Here is a 16,551-nt window from a genome sequence, read left to right as displayed (position 1 = left end):
GTGATCTCGGCGGAGGGGGGGGGGAGGCTCGCGCTCCCGTCCGGCCTCCTTCCCGCAGGGGGCGGGGCAGTGCCTCGATGGGAGCACGTGATTGGTGGGGAGCGGGGAGGGGCGAGTCTGCGGGCCTGAGCTCCGCCCCCCCAGCGAGACGCAGCAGCGGGAAGCTGGTGCTCAACAGCTCAGAGCTCCCCCCGCCGGCAGGGCTGTAAGGGGCGGGGCTTATACTAATAAAGCCTCGCGGTCACTAGGGGCGGGGCTTCTGCTGCAGGCTCCTCCCATTCCTGCCCCTCCCCCCGCTCTAGGGCAAAGAGGAGGAGAGCTACAGGACCCCATCCCGGCAGGGTTCCCATCCACAGTGTGTCCAGGGGCAGCAGCTATTCCAGCCCCACCCATCCTGGGGGGCCTGCACAGAGCTTGGGCTGTCCACCAGGGGCCCTTCCCATGCTGTAGTTCAGACTCCCCCTCTGCATAAGATGGACCTCCCTCATTGTGTCACACCTGAGCTGCCACCCCACAGCCAGGGGCATTGCCTTCAGCACCCACATGGGAGTCACTGCCTGTGTCCTCCTAGCCCTGCCCAAGGCACTAAGAACCAAGATGGACTTGAGTCCAGGGCAGGGAACAGCTATAGCAGAAAAAATACCATCTCCCTTGGAGACTGGAGCACATCAGAGGTGGAACTGGAGACCCAGCTGTGGAAGTCCAAAGAGCCCTTCTTACCCCAAAAGGCAGTTCAGAGTGGAAGTGAGATAAGACCCAGCTACTAGAGATCAAAGCTGTAGCATGGGTCAGAAACAAGGCTAAACAGTATTAATAATAGGGGAAAATGGGGATATGAATATAGCCATTAGGTCCTTCCCTCTTGAAGAACCAGAGTGTAGCCAAAGCCTAGAGAGGAACACCTAAGGGGATTCCTGATCACCTTACTTTGCTTCAGTTTCTTGCTTAAGGAAAAAGCTAGCCCTGAGCAAGGGGATCATAACCAGGTTTACACATTAGTTGGCATTAGTTCAGCAGCAGATCCAATATTAAGACAAATTTCGTTGCAGGCTCACTTGAGAGTAGTGCAGGCTGGAGCTTGCTAACTTCCTGCCTGAGGCTAGGCCTTGGCTGCTGATCCTTCAGACCAGGAGCACTATTTTTAACTCAAGCATATGTAATCACTAGTGATCCCTGACTCCTGAGGACACCTACTGAGAGAAGGGAAATACAATAAATTCCTTCTAGCCCTTGGGCTCTAAGCACTCAGGCCCAGTGCACTGTGATTGCAGGGGTCAGGGAAAGTGGTTCGGGAAGCAATAACCACACTAAATTGACACCCCATTCTCAATAACGAGAATGAAGGGAATTGTGAATTAGAGCAGTTCTAAGGCTTCTGGAGGGTTGGGGGAGAGGCAGGATACAGGCATTGTTGCTTTAGAAATCAACTGGCCAAAGTACTAGGAAAAACTCAGTTAAAGAAGTCATCTATCAAGACTAAGCTACATTCCCTCCCCATGTTCTAGTCCTGTTGACTGCTCAAACAGCAGCAGATACAAGTTTTACTTGTACAGTCAGGTGCTTTTGTACATCAGACCTCTGCTAAATATTCCATGCAACAAACAGCAATAACTGGTGCAATGTCCATTACTAGGATTTGGGGATACTATTTCATAAGACAGCTATCATGTTTAATAGGTAGTATGTCAAGTGCTTCAGGATGAAGTGATCACAAACAAATTATAAGGGGGGGTATTATTACTTACAATGTATCAGGACTGCCTACTCTAGAATTACGAGCATCGCAGCGTTTGAATGTTAACACAATTGCTGTGTGAGACCAAAAAAGCTGGGAAAAGCAACTACTGCCCCTGCGTAACTGGAGGCTTGTTTTAGGCATCCTTCCTGTTGATCAGATGTATAAACAGTACCACAGGGCGGTAGCGTACGGGGGGAGGCTGCTTTCCAATGTAGGTGGAACAACCTACACTACAAAGCAATTCTTTGCAACTGTGGTTTCCTGCTGAAAAGTGTGAGTGGGCAGAGACCTGATCTGATTCACTATTTAGTACAAATGCTCTCACCACACGAGCTTTTGCCTTGAAATAGGAGTTGCAGATGAATTGAAATGTCATCTAATTTCATTGGAGCTGCTGACATCTGCCGAGCTGCTATTTTGTAATTTACCAGGGCCTGCTGAATGAGTTCTGATAGAGAGCTCTTGCCTCCTCCTCCGGACAGATGATGCTGTAACTCAGTCCAAGGGCTGGCCTTTGTTACACCCATACCAACACAGCTGCACAATAATCGCAAGTGCTGGAAGGCCAGATGGATTGCAATGGTGCTTGGTTAAAAGGTGACATACCACACTGAGTTCCAGCAGGAGGGGAATTAAAATAGATAAAATAAGAGCCTCTGAAAAAGGAGATGAATGGAAATGCCAGCACAGCAGAGCAGAGAGGGCAGCAGTCACACAGTCTGGCTAAGCATCACCCCCTTGGGGGGAGAAGGGAGCAATTATGGAGCCCTTAAGATGATGCCCCATTTGCAACCAGGCTTGGGCTCTGTCTCACTTCACAGATCAGCAGGGAAATTCAAGCTCACAGTGATCAAGGTTTTGCAAGCCTGAGCATACCTCCATTCATCACATTTTATGAATTAACTTCCCTTCCTTCTGACACCTACCAAGCTGTAACAAGCTGACTGCCCACAGGGAGCCACCCACACAATCCTTTACTCTGCCTCACACAAGTCTGGCCAGAAAACCCAAGTTCAGTTTTGCAGCATCTTAGAATAATGGAAGCGCAGGGCTAGGAGGGTCCTCAAGTGGTCATCTAGTCCAGCCTTCTGCATCGAGGCAGAACCAAGTACATCTCAGGAGAGAGCAACTCAATCCCTCCTCTCCTCTCTTTCCTTAGCTGTATCCTAAAAGCTAAGGGAACAGTGCCCCCTGCTGGCATAGTGTTAGAGGGGCTGGAAAAGTAAACCAGGGTGCTGTTTGATGATCTATAAAGGCTGAGTGGGCATCTTTCTGCTTGTTTCTGCACCCGAGTTCAAAATATCACCCTTAACAGCTATGAAAATGCAGAACAGCAGGTCTCAGACTGGTCAGCAAAGCAGTGGCTGCTGCCATGGGGCTGGCTCTCCAGCCCAGCTGCTAAGTCATATTACGAGACAACCAACATCCTTTAACACTTTCCTATTACTTCTCTTCCATGTAAACATCTGCTGGAGTTGGCACAGGAAGGTTATGGGATGGGAAGTGGGACTAAATGATGGCAAATGGAGGACCAGAGGGGGGGCACGTGATAAATAGAAGGGAGGCATTCACAGCGCAACTCACGCTACCAAAAGAGCTGAGAACTTTTGGGGTAGAACAGGGGTGTCCAACATGGGGTTTAAATGGCTCGTAATCACTTATTGAGCCAGATACACATCAGATCAGTGTCCAGGTTCTGGGGCAAGATGGAACTCTGTCTATGGTCTGGGACAGAAGCTACCACCAGACTGTCCTTTTAAAATGTAGTTGGTAACATTTCAGGCCAGCTCTGCCTCATATGACGCCCACTGTGGAGAGAACTGGATCTTTTACCACCAGTCAAGGTGCACGTGGCCATGCTGAACTATGTAGGTGCAAGGGCACGCAGAGGGAGGGGGAGGGAAGCGGGCTTGGAGGAGGAGGTGGGGTGAGATGCCTGGAAGGGACAAGGAGCTGCCTGCAGCTGCCTTTGGGGTGGGACATGTGAGTGCAGGTAGCAACAGAAAGGCAGCGAGAGCCAGGTAGCTACAGCATGTACACAACAGCAACAAGTCACTACCTGTACGTGCAGCACTGACATCCACTCCGGATACTCACACAGGCCGGGAAGTCTGTGTGTGAGTGCCCGGAGTAGATGTGTGAGTCTGGTTAGCCCAGAGCTGCTCAGACCAGCCAGTTAGTGTTCTTGAGTTACTGTGTAACTGCCTGCAGCTCCATCTAGGCCCAGATTTGTACACTTGCCCAGAAATACTGCATAGGCAACTGCTGCAACTGCACACGAAAGCGGCCAACTGATATGTGCAAGTTCCACAGTCTAAGCGAGGTCCCTGCCCAGGCATGCCGCAGTGACTTCGATCATGGCATTAGCAGCGAATTGGGCACAAACCAAACCCAAATTGAGTGAGCACCTGCGTTCCATACAAGAGCCACATACACAGTAACATGCACCAGAAACTGCAGTTCAAACCCACTCCCTAGGTACAGGCACCTACTGAGCACAGGTCGCCAGCTAAAAAAACTCTGGCCTGGTCTGCTTCCAATCACCCCGATCTCCTCCTGTCAGAGCTAGTCACTGTCCAAGGGGAGAACTGGGTGTGAAATCTGGTTCGATGCAGGGTTTTTGGCACCAGTCAAAGTGGCTATATTTGTTGGTATGAATTTCGGCAAGAACTGACTACATCTGGCAGAAGCCCCCCCACGCCCTCCATAGCAAGCAGCTCAGCAGCAAGACACAGAGAAGTGGATGGCAAGGTCCAAAATATGGCACCAAAATGGATTCCAGCATCTAATTTAGGCTGAAGGTCTTTTGGGACAGGGATCGCGCAGAGCTGGGCTCAATGGGCTTCCAGTCCTGAGAGCAACCAGTGGGTGTTGCTGTCCCCATTAAACATGGTGAGCAGAGTCCTTTCCAGCCTCATTTCTGGGATCAGACTGAGACCCACCAGTGCCCATGAACCAGCCCTGCTGCTGGTTGTCAGAGCCGCAGGAAGAGCGCCAGCAGCTGGAGTAATAAAGCCACTGCCGCCCGTGTGCTGGGGGTCCACGATTACCAAAAAAGGGGGAGAGATTGGTGTAACCCTCCAGGAAGTGGGGCCTGGGGTCAGGTCCAGCCTCTGCTGGGTCAGCTGGGGATGAGCGAAGCCCCAGGAGAGCTGATGGGCCCGTCCCTCCAGCACACATCCCTTCTAGGGAATCTGACCTTAGAGCCATCTCAGTTGCTAGGAAAGCAGGGAGCCCAACAGGGCAGAGGAGATTCGCCAGCACAGGCCTACAGAACAGCAGGGGTTTATTATTACGAAGGTCCCCAGGGAAGCAACAGTACAAAGAGTCTCCATGGGCAGACCACCCAGCTCTGCTCTTAGGTGCCAAACTTCTTCTGTTGGACAGGTGGGGGCAGCTGTGTCTTGATGTCCATCAGGGGCCGCTCCACCACCACAAGGGAGCCCTCCTCCAGGAGGTCCACAAACAGCAGGGGCTGCAGGGCAGGAAGAGGGCAACAAGATTAAAGCTCTTCTTGGAACAGCATGAGCAGCTCTGCCGAGTGCATCCCAGAGCCTCTGCGGTAACATGAATCAACTCTCCAGGAGCCTTGCCAGACCAGGTCCTAGCCACAGGGTCCAGGAGCAGGAGCAGTGTGCCCCTCTGCAGCCGTCAGCCTAAGATCCTCTGAAACCCTGCAGTTCCCTGCACCAGGCAGCCCCATAACCTCAAATCAACTCTTCTCAACCTACTGCTGTGTAAGGTCAATGGGATGGGCTCGTACTGCTCCCTAGTGACCAGCCTCCGGCAAGGCAGCTCCGGCTAGGTTCAAGAGGTCTGTGCAACAAAGCAGGCAGAAGGGACGTGATCATAGAAATACACACCCAGCAGCTGGTAAGCGAGCCCGGGAGATCACAGAGGTCTGTACTGCTGGGGAGGAGCAATACCACCTCCCTAACCCTCCCAAGCATGGGTGTTTCTGACATGAAATCTCCTGGGCACAAGAGCTGCCTCAGGCCCTCTCAGCAGGACTCCGTTTCTCTCCAGGAGGCACCCAGGCAGGCCAAAGAATTGGTCTGGATCAGCTGCAGGTGGGGATGGCTGCTCAGAGGTAAGCCACAAGCTTTTCAGAACATCTAACAGAAGCAGATCCAACATAGCACCAGACCCCGGGGGAGTTAAGCAGCTGCCACTACTGCCCAAGACCCTGCAGGAGGGAGGGAGGGTCAGGCATGGAGTGAGAGTTACACATGACTCCTGTAGCTGGCAGCACGTTTCAAGCACTTGTGTTTCATATGAAGCACCAGAGTGAGAAAGAGAGAGAGAGTGTGCATGTGTGTGGGGCGGGGGTGTTATGGATGCTGTTCCACCAGATTATGTCCCCTGTGAGAACTGACTGACCTTGGGGGGAGTTCAGGAGCTAGACAGGCCCAGTCCTCCTCCAACAACTGATCCCAGGCCTCCCTCCACTGACTGACAGGAAACGGGTGTATCCAGCCTGCTCCAAGTTCCATGTGTCAGCCAGCTGCAGTAGCTGTGACTCCCACCCCAAAACCCATGGGCATCAAGTTCAGCTCTCTGGCACCATCCTGCTGTTTCCAGAGCCAGCCAGCTAGCAGGGCACCCAGGGGCTGATCTTGCTAGCTTGGAATCTCAGCTCTGGCATTAGTCCCCCAGGGAGTAAACATCCTACTAGGGAAGCACTGCAGTGCAGACCCTCCCAGCACACGTGTGAACTTCAGCACAAGGCAAAGCTCTCCTGGCTCCCGTACCCGGCTGCAGGGGGTGAGCTGCGGGCCCAACAGGCAGCCGCCCATCCCTCCCCAGAGGTGGCCCTCACATTAGCACACTCACCTGGTACTTTTTGCAGATCTTGAAGGCATGAGCATAGCTCCGCCTGGCCTTCTCTGAGAGTTGCTTCAAGGTAGTCTGATTCATCAGTGGGGTTGCATCATCAGGGAGAGGCTGGGGAGAAAGCCCACCGTGTGTGTCTCAGCCTTCCAGGGACTCAGCACCCTCCACAGAGCCCCCCATCCCTTTGTTTGGTCCATTCCTCCCACTGCTCCCACCCAACAAAAGATCCTTTCCGGGGGGCGAGGGGGGTGCTTTGGTGGGACAGGCTGACCACACGGGCACAGCCATTCTATCCAGATCAAAGCCCCTTGGGGAGCTGTCTGTTGGCATAGGCTATGCTAAAGAGGCTGCAAACAGGGTGCGCTCCCCATCCTGCGCACAACAGGACAAGCCCTGTATTGCGTGGGTGCACACTCAGCGCACTACTCCTCAACCTGCTGCCACCCCTCCCAAACCAACTGGCAAACTAACATCCCAGGCTAAGGCACCAGGCCCAGGGCCGCGACCTGCCACCCTAAGGCCGAGCACCACTAGCGGCTACAAGAGCCACTTCAGAAAGTATCAGGAAAGCCCCTGGAGACACACACTCCACATACTCCCCTGCACCCCACCCTGCCCTGCTCCCCCTCCCAGACAGCCAAGAGGCCCTAGCTGCCGGGCCATGCCCTAGCTGCCAGTGCCAGACATGGCCATTGCTAACACGGCAGCTTGTGCAAGTCACAGGAGTTGCTGCGCAGCTGCATGCCCATGGGGATGCCAATTGCCTTGCGCTCCAGGGAACGTCCCTTGATCAGTGGGGCGAGGCCCTAACTGGCAGAACAGCTTTCTCTGCTCGCCCCACCTTGCACCACAAGCTGCTTCCCAGAAGTGACTCAGGGCCAGGGCTCACCAGTGACTTGTCCAGGATGCAGAACATGTGTGTGTCATGGAGGAGGATGTGCGCTGGCTGCTTGGGGTTAAAGGTGATATGGGTGATGGGTGTGTCCCGCTCCAGCCAACCCTTATGCAGCCCATGCTGCTGCACCTTCCTGCTCCACGTGGTGTATTCTCTGTTGGGGATGCTGAATTCAAACACCTGCAGAGCACGGGGAGGGACAGGAAGCAGCAGGATTACAGCCGCAAACACAGCCGGACATACCCCTGGCCAAGTCTCTCCTCCACCCTTCCCCTGAAGGCCAGATGAGCAGTCAGCACCAACCTCAGTGTAAAACTACAGGAACCGCCAGGCTGCTCTACCACCCCACAGCCCAGGCTGACCTGACCCAGCCTCCCCTCCAGGACTGAGGCAACTGGTGGCCTGTCCTGGCCAGTTCACCCCCAACCCGCTCTGCTGGCAGTGAGAAGGATGGTGCCCACAATAGGAAGAGTTCCCTGTCACGGGATTGACATCAGATGTTGCCAACTTCACACCCAGGCTGCAGCTGGTGAATACCAACATCCCTAAACCGGAACTCCAGTGACTGCAACAGTGACCCACAAACCAGTCTACGGGGTGCATTCATTCCTGAGAGCCTGGACACAAGGAACAGCGCCCTGGGGGCATGGAGTCCATAGTGCCCAAGCACAGGCAGTTAACAGGAAGTGGAGCAGCAGGCAAGAATGGAAAGCCTGTGCAGGAGACAGCTCCTACCTGCTGGTCCGAGTGGGTGATGACGAGGTTATTGGTCACAGGATGAATGGCCAGGGCAGTCACTGCGCAGTTGTATGCAGGCACCGTGCAGTGGGGCTGTGAAAAGATGACAGGGTGAGATACGGACTTCCGCGGGACTGGAAGGCCAGGCTCGCTGTGTCTGAACAGTTTGAGCGGCAATGAACCGATCGCAGCACAGACTCCCAGGATTCTGCCCTCTGGAAGGCACTAATGCAGCTAGAGTGCCCTAAAGGAGCCCATGCACCAAGCCGGCTGGTCTCCCGGCTATGGCGACCCCCAAACACATACAGGTTCAACCTCCCACCACAGGAAGCACCCTTCACACAGCTCTCACCTTGAAGTGTCTCAGGCTGTAGACGTTGATCTCCCAGTCCCCACCAGCAGCAGCCAGCCAGTCCCCGTCCACGCTCGCTGTCAGCAGGTACACAGCCTGGGCACTGCCTGCAGGAGAGTCAGAGCGGCCGCACTGCTCAGCACCACTCGTTTCCTCTCTGGCGCCCATGGAGGTGCAGGGCACTTGAAGGCACCCCAAATCCAACCCTAGTCCAAAGCCATAAGGGATCGCTGCCCCCAACCAGGCTCTTCCTAGGGGTGCACACACCTAGTCATAGTGACCTCCGCAGAGGTCACATCAGGGCACTGGGGGCAGATTGGTGAGCAAACCTGGCAGAGTCTGAGGGAGTGTGGACGAGACACGCTTTGTTTCAGGAGCGAGGAGGAGCGGCTCCAGGGCACTCTGGGCATCTCAAATGGGGGGTAGGCATTCATAGGCCGCCCCAGGGTAAAAATGCCGCCCCCACCAGCAAAGCCCCAGGGAAGGCAGTGGGGCTGGAATGGCTCAGCCCAGGGCTAGCCTCCCCTACTGCCTCAGGCACAGGTTTGGGGAGGGCTGGGGATCCTTTGAAATTTGCTCCCACCTGCAGCCACACAGTAGCTGCAGGGAGCGCATACCTGAGTTTGGGCGGAGGGTCTGCAGGTGCCCACAGTCCCCTGGCTCCAGGAGCTTGAGGACATGAACGGCACCCTGATCTGAGGCCACGAACAGACTGGTGGAGTCGGCGGAGAACAGGAGCTGGTGGGCTGAGTACAGCAGCTTGGGCACCTTGGAGACCTTGGAAGGGCAGGAGAGCAGAATCAGCGCTCACTTCCTACGTGCCGATTGCAAGGCACGCCCACTGCTCAGGGCTCCATGGCCCTCCAACTGGCTACAAGGGGGCACTGGACCAAGGTCCTTCCCTTCCCATTGCTGTCTCCCCTCCCCGACTCCATCCCACAACTCGCAATCCCACAGAACCCATCAGCGACCGTCAGTCAGGGCAGGAACAAGCCCCCATGCCCAGGTTCAGCCCGACAGCAGGGTCTGTACTCACCCTCTTGACACTGACGCTGCCATTCTCCAAGTGCACTCTGTGCAGATGAAGCCTGGAGGCCGTGGAATAGGCGATCCAGCTGCCACACAGAGAGATGCAGCTGCAACAGATGTGCTCGGGGCCCTGGGAAACACACACACACACAGAGTGCTGAGGCTAGGTTGGCCAGCAGCCACCCTCTGTCTTAGCCCCAAAGGTACCTGCATCCCACAGGCAGGCAGGTGCCCTCATTTAACGGTTGAGAACAGCTGCCAGCAGAACTGCACTGCGGAAGTCAGAGCAGCTGTCCCCACAGGAAGGAGTCTCATAGCAGCCATGCTTTCTTGCACACATCCTGGGGAGTGTGGGGTGCATCTGCCCTTCGCTGTGTGACTGACACAGGCTGGGTCCCTCTGGGACGAGGACTCTCAGTAACCAGACATATCAGTGCAGCTCGTCCCAGCAAGAGGGAGTAGGCAGGGCCAGCCAGAGAGAGAGAGAGCTGCCAGTGGGAGGGCAGGGGCCTGCCTTCCCCATCACCCAGGTCACCTCTTGCTGTCAGAGCCTGACGCTCTGTGCGGAGCATTCCAGCCTCCAACCTGCCCCCTGTGGCTGAGCCGTGGGCACAGCAGGAAGCTTACTTCTGCACCTCAGCGAGCCTGCGGCAGCTGGGATAACCCACTCTGCACCCCCTAGCTCCCGTACCCAGCGGGGCTCGACAGCAGACACGGCTGCGAGGGAGCGCAGTGCAGCAAGGCTCTGAGAGAATGGGCCGGTAGCACAGTGCTCCTGCATCATAGCACCCGCCAGCGACTTGGAAGCGCCCTGGGCCAGGGAGGCCACAGACCGAGAAAGGCTCGCTGTTACTCTCTCTGACTCTCCTGTAACTCTCACGCTACCAGGGCGTCCCTGCACACAGGGATCTGGCCAGGCAGGCACAGCACATGTGAAAACTTATAGCTGGGAACAGCTAGGGCCTACGCCAGGCCCAGCCACCAGGGCAACGGGGAGGTGGCACCCCCTCTGGAGAGGCTGCTCTGCCTTACCTTGCTCTTCAGCTGCAGCAAGTGCTCAGGGGCACGGGAAACTGGCAGGATATCACCATCCTTTCCTGGGAGAAGAACCAAAAGCACTTACGAGCTCTGTACAACTCAGGTCACTACCGACTCCCCGAAGGCACAGACAGGGAGAGACTTGCTGATGATCCGTCCTGGCCTGAACCCAGCACCCCCTACAAGATGCCGGGAACCGTAGCAGGAGGGGGGAGCTTTACTCATAGAGGTGCCCACCCCATGACTCAGCTCTGCCACACTCAACTCTATTGAACCGTTCCTAGCTCTTGTGCCAACCCCTCATGACACATGCTGGCACACCAGGGATTTGGTGTGTCGAGTGACATTGAGTACAGTGGTTTTATGTGGGAAGCACATGATTTCTGCTTGGCCACGTGCAAGCAAGAGAGGGGAGTGGCACCAGCCTGTGCCCAAGGCAGGGAACGCTTCCTAGTGTCAATTGTCAGGATGCTACCCAAGCCTGTGCATGTGGCTGAAACAGCTGATTAACAGGCAAGAGGTTATGCTGAAACCAATCCATTCAGGCCCCTCCCAGGCTCTGGGAGTCCCAGTGGGGCCAAGGCAGAGGCTCTTTAAACCCTCCAGTCACAAAACTACATCTCAACTTCCTAGGCCAAGAGCATTCTCTTTTGGAACCTTTTTCAGGCTGGACTCACCTGCTGGAGACTGACACACTCCAGAGACACAGGCAGCAGTGGGTACTTCCTGCGGGCCATGCTGACAAGGCACAGCCATCATTGCCCTTTCTGCCAAGAGGCAACCGGTTAGAGACCGCAGGGGAGGAGGGAGTTGGTGACGTGGACACCTGACCCCTAGGAATTGCACTAGCCTTGTTTCATGGATTTGCTAGAAATTCCCTTTCGGGCACTTCACTCTGCCAGATCCTAAGGACGGATTGTTTTCAATCAGCGCTTGGGAGCCCTCATGGGGTCTTACCTGCAGAATTGGTGGCTCCAAGTCTCCAGAGCTCCAGGTGTTGGGGGAACTGGAAGAGGAGGAGCCTGTCCTTCCTAGCGCACGAGACGAGGCGTCGCTGCAACCAACCAAGAGTCAGACAGTTACGAGACCCCTGGGTAACGGGGGAGAGCGAGGCAAGCCAGGTCAAAGGGCAGACAGCCCAGCAGGCACAGCTCCTACTTGTGGGTGCAGAACCCCCCGGGGTGATGGGCACCCAGAGGCCACAGGATCTGCGCATGGCATGTGGGAAGCCGGCCAGGCACCTCTTGTGCTCCAGATTATCTTTCAGCACATTCTGATGCCCATTCTCCCCAGTAGGTCAGCAAGCGGCATGGGCCATCCCCAGCGATGGGACTCCCCAGCCAGCACACCCACAGTGACCCCACTGGAACCAGGAAGGGTGAAGAGGGACCAGGCTGCCACTCCAACAGGGAAGGATCTGCTCTGGAGCAATTCCAAGAGCAGGAGTGACACAGGCCTGCAAACAGGAGTTGGTGGCTGCAGCAAGGGGACCTGGTGAGCAGGGCTACCAAGGCAGAGCTCACGGGGTGCAGCACTTACATGGGGGAAGGTGAATTTCCGGAGGGCAGCATCATAGCCCTTTCCATGCATCCTCTCCATGAGTGGGCGGATCACCAGCTGGGCATCCAGGCCTGAAAGAGGAGGAGGAGACACCAAGGTGGCTAAACTGTGCTGAGCCAAGCCCAGGCACGATCAGAGCCCCACTTCTAGGCTGGTGCAGCTTCCTTGCCCCATACCTCCAGAAATGAGTGCCGTCGCGCTGTGTGCCACGGCCCGCACGTCATGGGTGTGATGCTGGAACGGCTTCGTCCGCACCCACTTGCTCTCAGCACTGCCCCACTTCACCGGCAGCAGCTGGAACTGGTACACCGCCCCCTCCGAAGTGCCCACCACAATGCTGTCTTCTTCCTGGGGAGGAAACCAAACAGCCATGGCTCACCATGCCCACAGTGCAGAGCCGGACAGTGCCAAGGGAAGGGTGGAGATGTGAACCTCCATCCCACTAGGTACTGGACAGAGCCCAACAGCTCCTTGCACCCTGGCCCAAGAGGGTGGGAAATGGGCAAGCTCCAAGCCAGTCAGCCAGGGCAGCATCCACCCCAGCAACCAGGTGGGGATGGCTCCTGGCCAACCTGCTCTGGGTCAGCCAGTGTCATAGAAGATGCTGCAGATAAGGGGTGAGATCCCAGATTACAAGCGTCCCTGCACAAAGCCCACACAGTCACCACCCCTCTTCCCAGCCTATGCTAGGGGCCTCCCAGGAGCCGCCAGGCCCCTCCTACCTCAGACACAGCGAGACACAGCACAGCCGAGCTGCTGACTGGGTGGGTCTCCAGGAGGGTTCCTTTCTCCGAGTCCCAGAACTGCACCTTCCCCACTGAATCAGAGCTGACAATGGTGCCGTCGGAGAGGAATGCCACGCTCCACACCACGCACTCACGGCTGTACAGCCCCTGCGGGCGCCGGTCCACCAGGATCCGCTGGATGGCATGGCCTGTGAATCAGACAACCCCGGATAGCAGAGGAGAGGGGAACAGGGCCATGGGGAGCTTACAGCTCAGGATCGGGCAGGGGGCGTGAGCTGGGCCCCTTGCTAACTTGACAGATAAGCCAGGTTCCGAGTCTCTCTCCTCCATGGCGATCTGCTCAGAAGCCCCATTCAGCTGCATCAGGAATTGCCAGTACATGGACCAGCAACCCCACCTGGCCTGGAGTCTACAGGGCACAGCTGGCTCCGTTTTGGACAGTTGAACTCTGCTGGGGGAAGGAAGTCAGCAGCCGGGCCGCAGGAATGGGAGGGCGAGCATGCAGCCCACGTAGACAGCAGGTGCTCAGGGGACAGCCCACCAGCACATCTGGCACTCAGGGGCACCTGGACGCTAACACTCCCCACTACGCCTCTCCTGGGCGCTCCTAGTCACCTGATTTGACGTCAAAGACTCGGAGAAGGTCGATGGAGCCAACAGCAATGCGGGTGCCGGAGGGATGCCAGGAGAGGGACATGATACGCCCTGGAGAATTACACAGCAGGGAAGGAGATCTCACGTGAGCCAACCCAGACCAATGCCCCTCACCCCCAACGTTCAGTGCAAACCTGCGCTCAGAGATTGCCTTGCAGTGCCACAGGGCAGAAACCCCAGCCTTGGGTGACAGAAATAGAAGGCGCTGTGCCTTCCCAATAGGGGTGAGGGTACAGGGCTAGGACAGGCTAAGCTAGAGGACAGTTCAGAAACAGGGCTAGCCAGATCCAGGGGAGGCTGGCACATTTCTCTCAGAGAGGTGTGCACCAGCCTCCCCTTCACCACACCAACATCCTGGACTCCTGAGTGACCACATTGTCCCTTCTAACTGCCCTCTGCCACAAGATCCCATCCATGGCCACCTGACTGGGGAAGAGGGCAGGCTGTGACTCCCGCTGCTCAGTGTGGGGCCTCTGGAGGGCTCCCTGGTGGCAGCGGGTCCCACCCGGAGCAGATTCAACTCATCTTAGTTGCTTCTTTGGAATGGAGAACACAAGTCCCACAGCTGACCCAGGGCAGAGAGAGCTGCCGAGAACCAGCGTGGGGCATTTAAAGGGAGTGGGAAGTAGATTCTGTAGCCTTCTCTCCATCACTCCCCCCAACCACAGCTTCCCCCATCAGCGTCTGCCTTGCTCTGTCCCCATCAAATCTACCTTTCTGCCGGTCCAGGCTCCTCTCAAACTGGATTTTATCAGGCAAGACTTGGAAAAGCTTCACTGATCCATCCTCACAGCCAACCTATGGAGGGCAGGCGAGCGAGGAAACAACACGAGAGATGATTAAAGCCCTTATCTGGCTCACGTCCCACCTATCTGCTGCCAAGAGCAGGCAGCGATGGGCTCCCCAACTGCCTGACCATGGACGCTCAGAAGCAAAGTCAGTTCCAGCTCCCAGCACAGTAGAGTGCTTGGCACAGCGACCCAGCAAAACCAAGACTGCTCCGCACTGCTCCGCACTGCTAGGCTGGCCTGCCCCACTGTCTGGTGAGGAGTATTGCTTAGCGCACAGAACTCCTTTAACTCCATCTCCACAACGCTGCTTCCTGCTTGTCAGAGATTTACATTCAGCCCCTTCTGTGTTCGGGAAGGGCCTGGGGCTGGGCAGCCCGGACTCTGTGCTGAAGTAGTTCTGAGAACAAACTGCCCTTGGGCCTCATGGGCACATCTCACCACCACTCAACTATGATGCCACCCACCCGGCTCTCTATGCCCCCCCAAGATGCACTGCTCACAGCCCATCAGCTACCAGTAGTGGGGGCGGGGAGCCCCACAGTCCCTACCCCACACTGCGATCTGTGGTAGTAGGAAGGGGCTCAGCACACCCACCTGCAACAGGGGGAAGAAGATTCTGCAGTCCCCACTCCATCATTCCCTGCAACCAACATGTATGATTCTCCCCCTTCCCTAATCTCAGCACTGTCTGCAGCTTGCACCAAGCAGTCCCATTGCCCGGCACAGACCCAGTCCATCATGCCTTGTGAGGCTGGACAGGAGCGTAGCCACTGAAAACAATTTGAGTATGCACCTGGCTTTCAGAACACCAGGGAGCTTACTAGTTGGGAGCAGCAGCAAGGGAGGAAGACCTCATCTGCTCCATAGGCCAGCAGGAGCCAGAAGTGACATCCTGGCCCAATGGCAGAACCAAGCCACAGAACTAGCAGGCTTCCCTGGGATTTTCCAGCCAGAGGTACTCACTGCCAGCTGAGTGCCACTGGGATCAGCCGCCATGCTCCAGATGGGGCCCCCAAAGCCATCCAGGGAGTACTTGACTCGCAGCTTCTCTAAATCATACTCGCTGATGTCTCCGCCCAGGCCTGCTCCGAAGAGCCGATCCCCAGCAGCCCAGCACAGCGCCTCTGTGGTTCTCGTCTCATGGCCTGGGATACCCTGAAAAGATGCACAGATGAATCACACCATCCAGCTTCCCCTGGAGCCCACCTGGGCTCAGACAGCCCACGCCTGAACACCATATAAGGACAAAGTCTCATTTTGTGTCCCCCACCCTCTGCTCCTATGGAATTCCCCTACCTCAATCCCCAATGGGAGGGCCCGGGCTGAGTGCCCCTCCACTGCTCCCTATACACCAGCTAGTAGAGGTCAGTCACTCCCAGGCAGGCAGTACAGCTGTACCCTTCCCTATAGCGCTGCCTGTTGGGATGGGCCCCAAATTCCTCCACTAGCCCCTAACGCATGGCCAGATCAGCGAAGCCACTGGCCCCTGGGCGAGCACAGACGGTTGAATCGGCCCCAGAAAACCGTCCTGAGCAGCTCCCAGACCCTCAGGGGTCAGGATTGTTCCATGCCCACCCCGGTATGAAGTCTCGCCCACTGGAGGAGGTTGCTGGGTTAGCTGGAGAGCCCCCTTTCCCTAGTGAGCGAGAAGCTGAAGCCCAACAAAGCCAATGACACTCACGGCTGCTCAACACCGCGTGTTACACACGAGGCTACGCTGACAGCTGCCCGCTCAGGGTGCCCTGGGCGCCCGCACTTCGTCCAGGGCAGGTGAAACCCCAGCGCCGCGGGGGGGCGGCCTGCTTTCCGGGGGGAGCCCATGGACCTTCTCCCGGCCCCACGCACGCCCCAGCTCTGCCCCCGGCTGGATTCGGGCCGGGGGCTGCCCGGGGTGCCCCGGAGGCGGGACCCCCGGCTCCGGGCGGCCGTTACCTTTTCCTGGAAGTAGTTCGCAGCCAAGTTGTAGACCTCGAGGGCGCCGTCCGTGCGGGCCAGGGCGAGGCGGCCGGAGCGCGGGCTGTGAGCCAGGCAGCGGATCCCCGCGGGCACGTAGGCGAAGAACCGCACCCGGTGCACCTGGAACTCCCCCATCCCGGGGCCGGCCCGACCCCGCGGGCAACGAGAGCGTCTCCCGGCCGCGCTCCCCCAGCTGCCCCCACGTGCGCGCCCCGCGCCCC

General features: G+C 56.9%; 1 protein-coding gene across 1 annotated transcript; it reads right to left on the bottom strand.

Moving 5' to 3' along the window:
• Positions 1–5,007: 5,007 nt before the first annotated feature.
• UTP4 (UTP4 small subunit processome component) lies at positions 5,008–16,538 on the bottom strand. The gene is made up of 16 exons (XM_032771374.2): positions 16,307–16,538; positions 15,338–15,529; positions 14,297–14,381; positions 13,545–13,634; positions 12,906–13,117; positions 12,360–12,531; positions 12,163–12,254; positions 11,581–11,677; positions 10,618–10,682; positions 9,593–9,715; positions 9,174–9,333; positions 8,557–8,663; positions 8,202–8,297; positions 7,461–7,646; positions 6,572–6,682; positions 5,008–5,213 (listed from the first exon to the last, which is right to left on the bottom strand). Exons 1-16 carry the CDS (start codon positions 16,463–16,465, stop codon positions 5,097–5,099), a joined length of 2,064 nt encoding a protein of 687 aa, XP_032627265.1. The 5' UTR covers positions 16,466–16,538; the 3' UTR covers positions 5,008–5,096.
• Positions 16,539–16,551: the final 13 nt, after the last annotated feature.

The sequence above is a fragment of the Chelonoidis abingdonii genome, chromosome 19, assembly GCF_003597395.2.
Source record: "Chelonoidis abingdonii isolate Lonesome George chromosome 19, CheloAbing_2.0, whole genome shotgun sequence".
NCBI lineage: Eukaryota > Metazoa > Chordata > Testudines > Testudinidae > Chelonoidis > Chelonoidis abingdonii.
The sequence above is the reverse complement of the archived record's forward strand: the minus strand, read 5'-3'. Positions and strand labels throughout refer to the sequence as shown.

Coding starts and splice junctions, on each gene's coding strand:
- UTP4 (XM_032771374.2), bottom strand. CDS start 16,465: ATGGGGGAGTTCCAGGTGCACCGGGTGCGGTTCTTCGCCTACGTGCCC. Junction 13,635..14,296: donor GAGCCTGGACCGGCAGAAAG/GTAGATTTGATG, acceptor GTAATTCTCCAG/GGCGTATCATGTCCCTCTCC. Junction 9,716..10,617: donor TGCTGCAGCTGAAGAGCAAG/GTAAGGCAGAGC, acceptor TGTGTTTCCCAG/GGCCCCGAGCACATCTGTTG.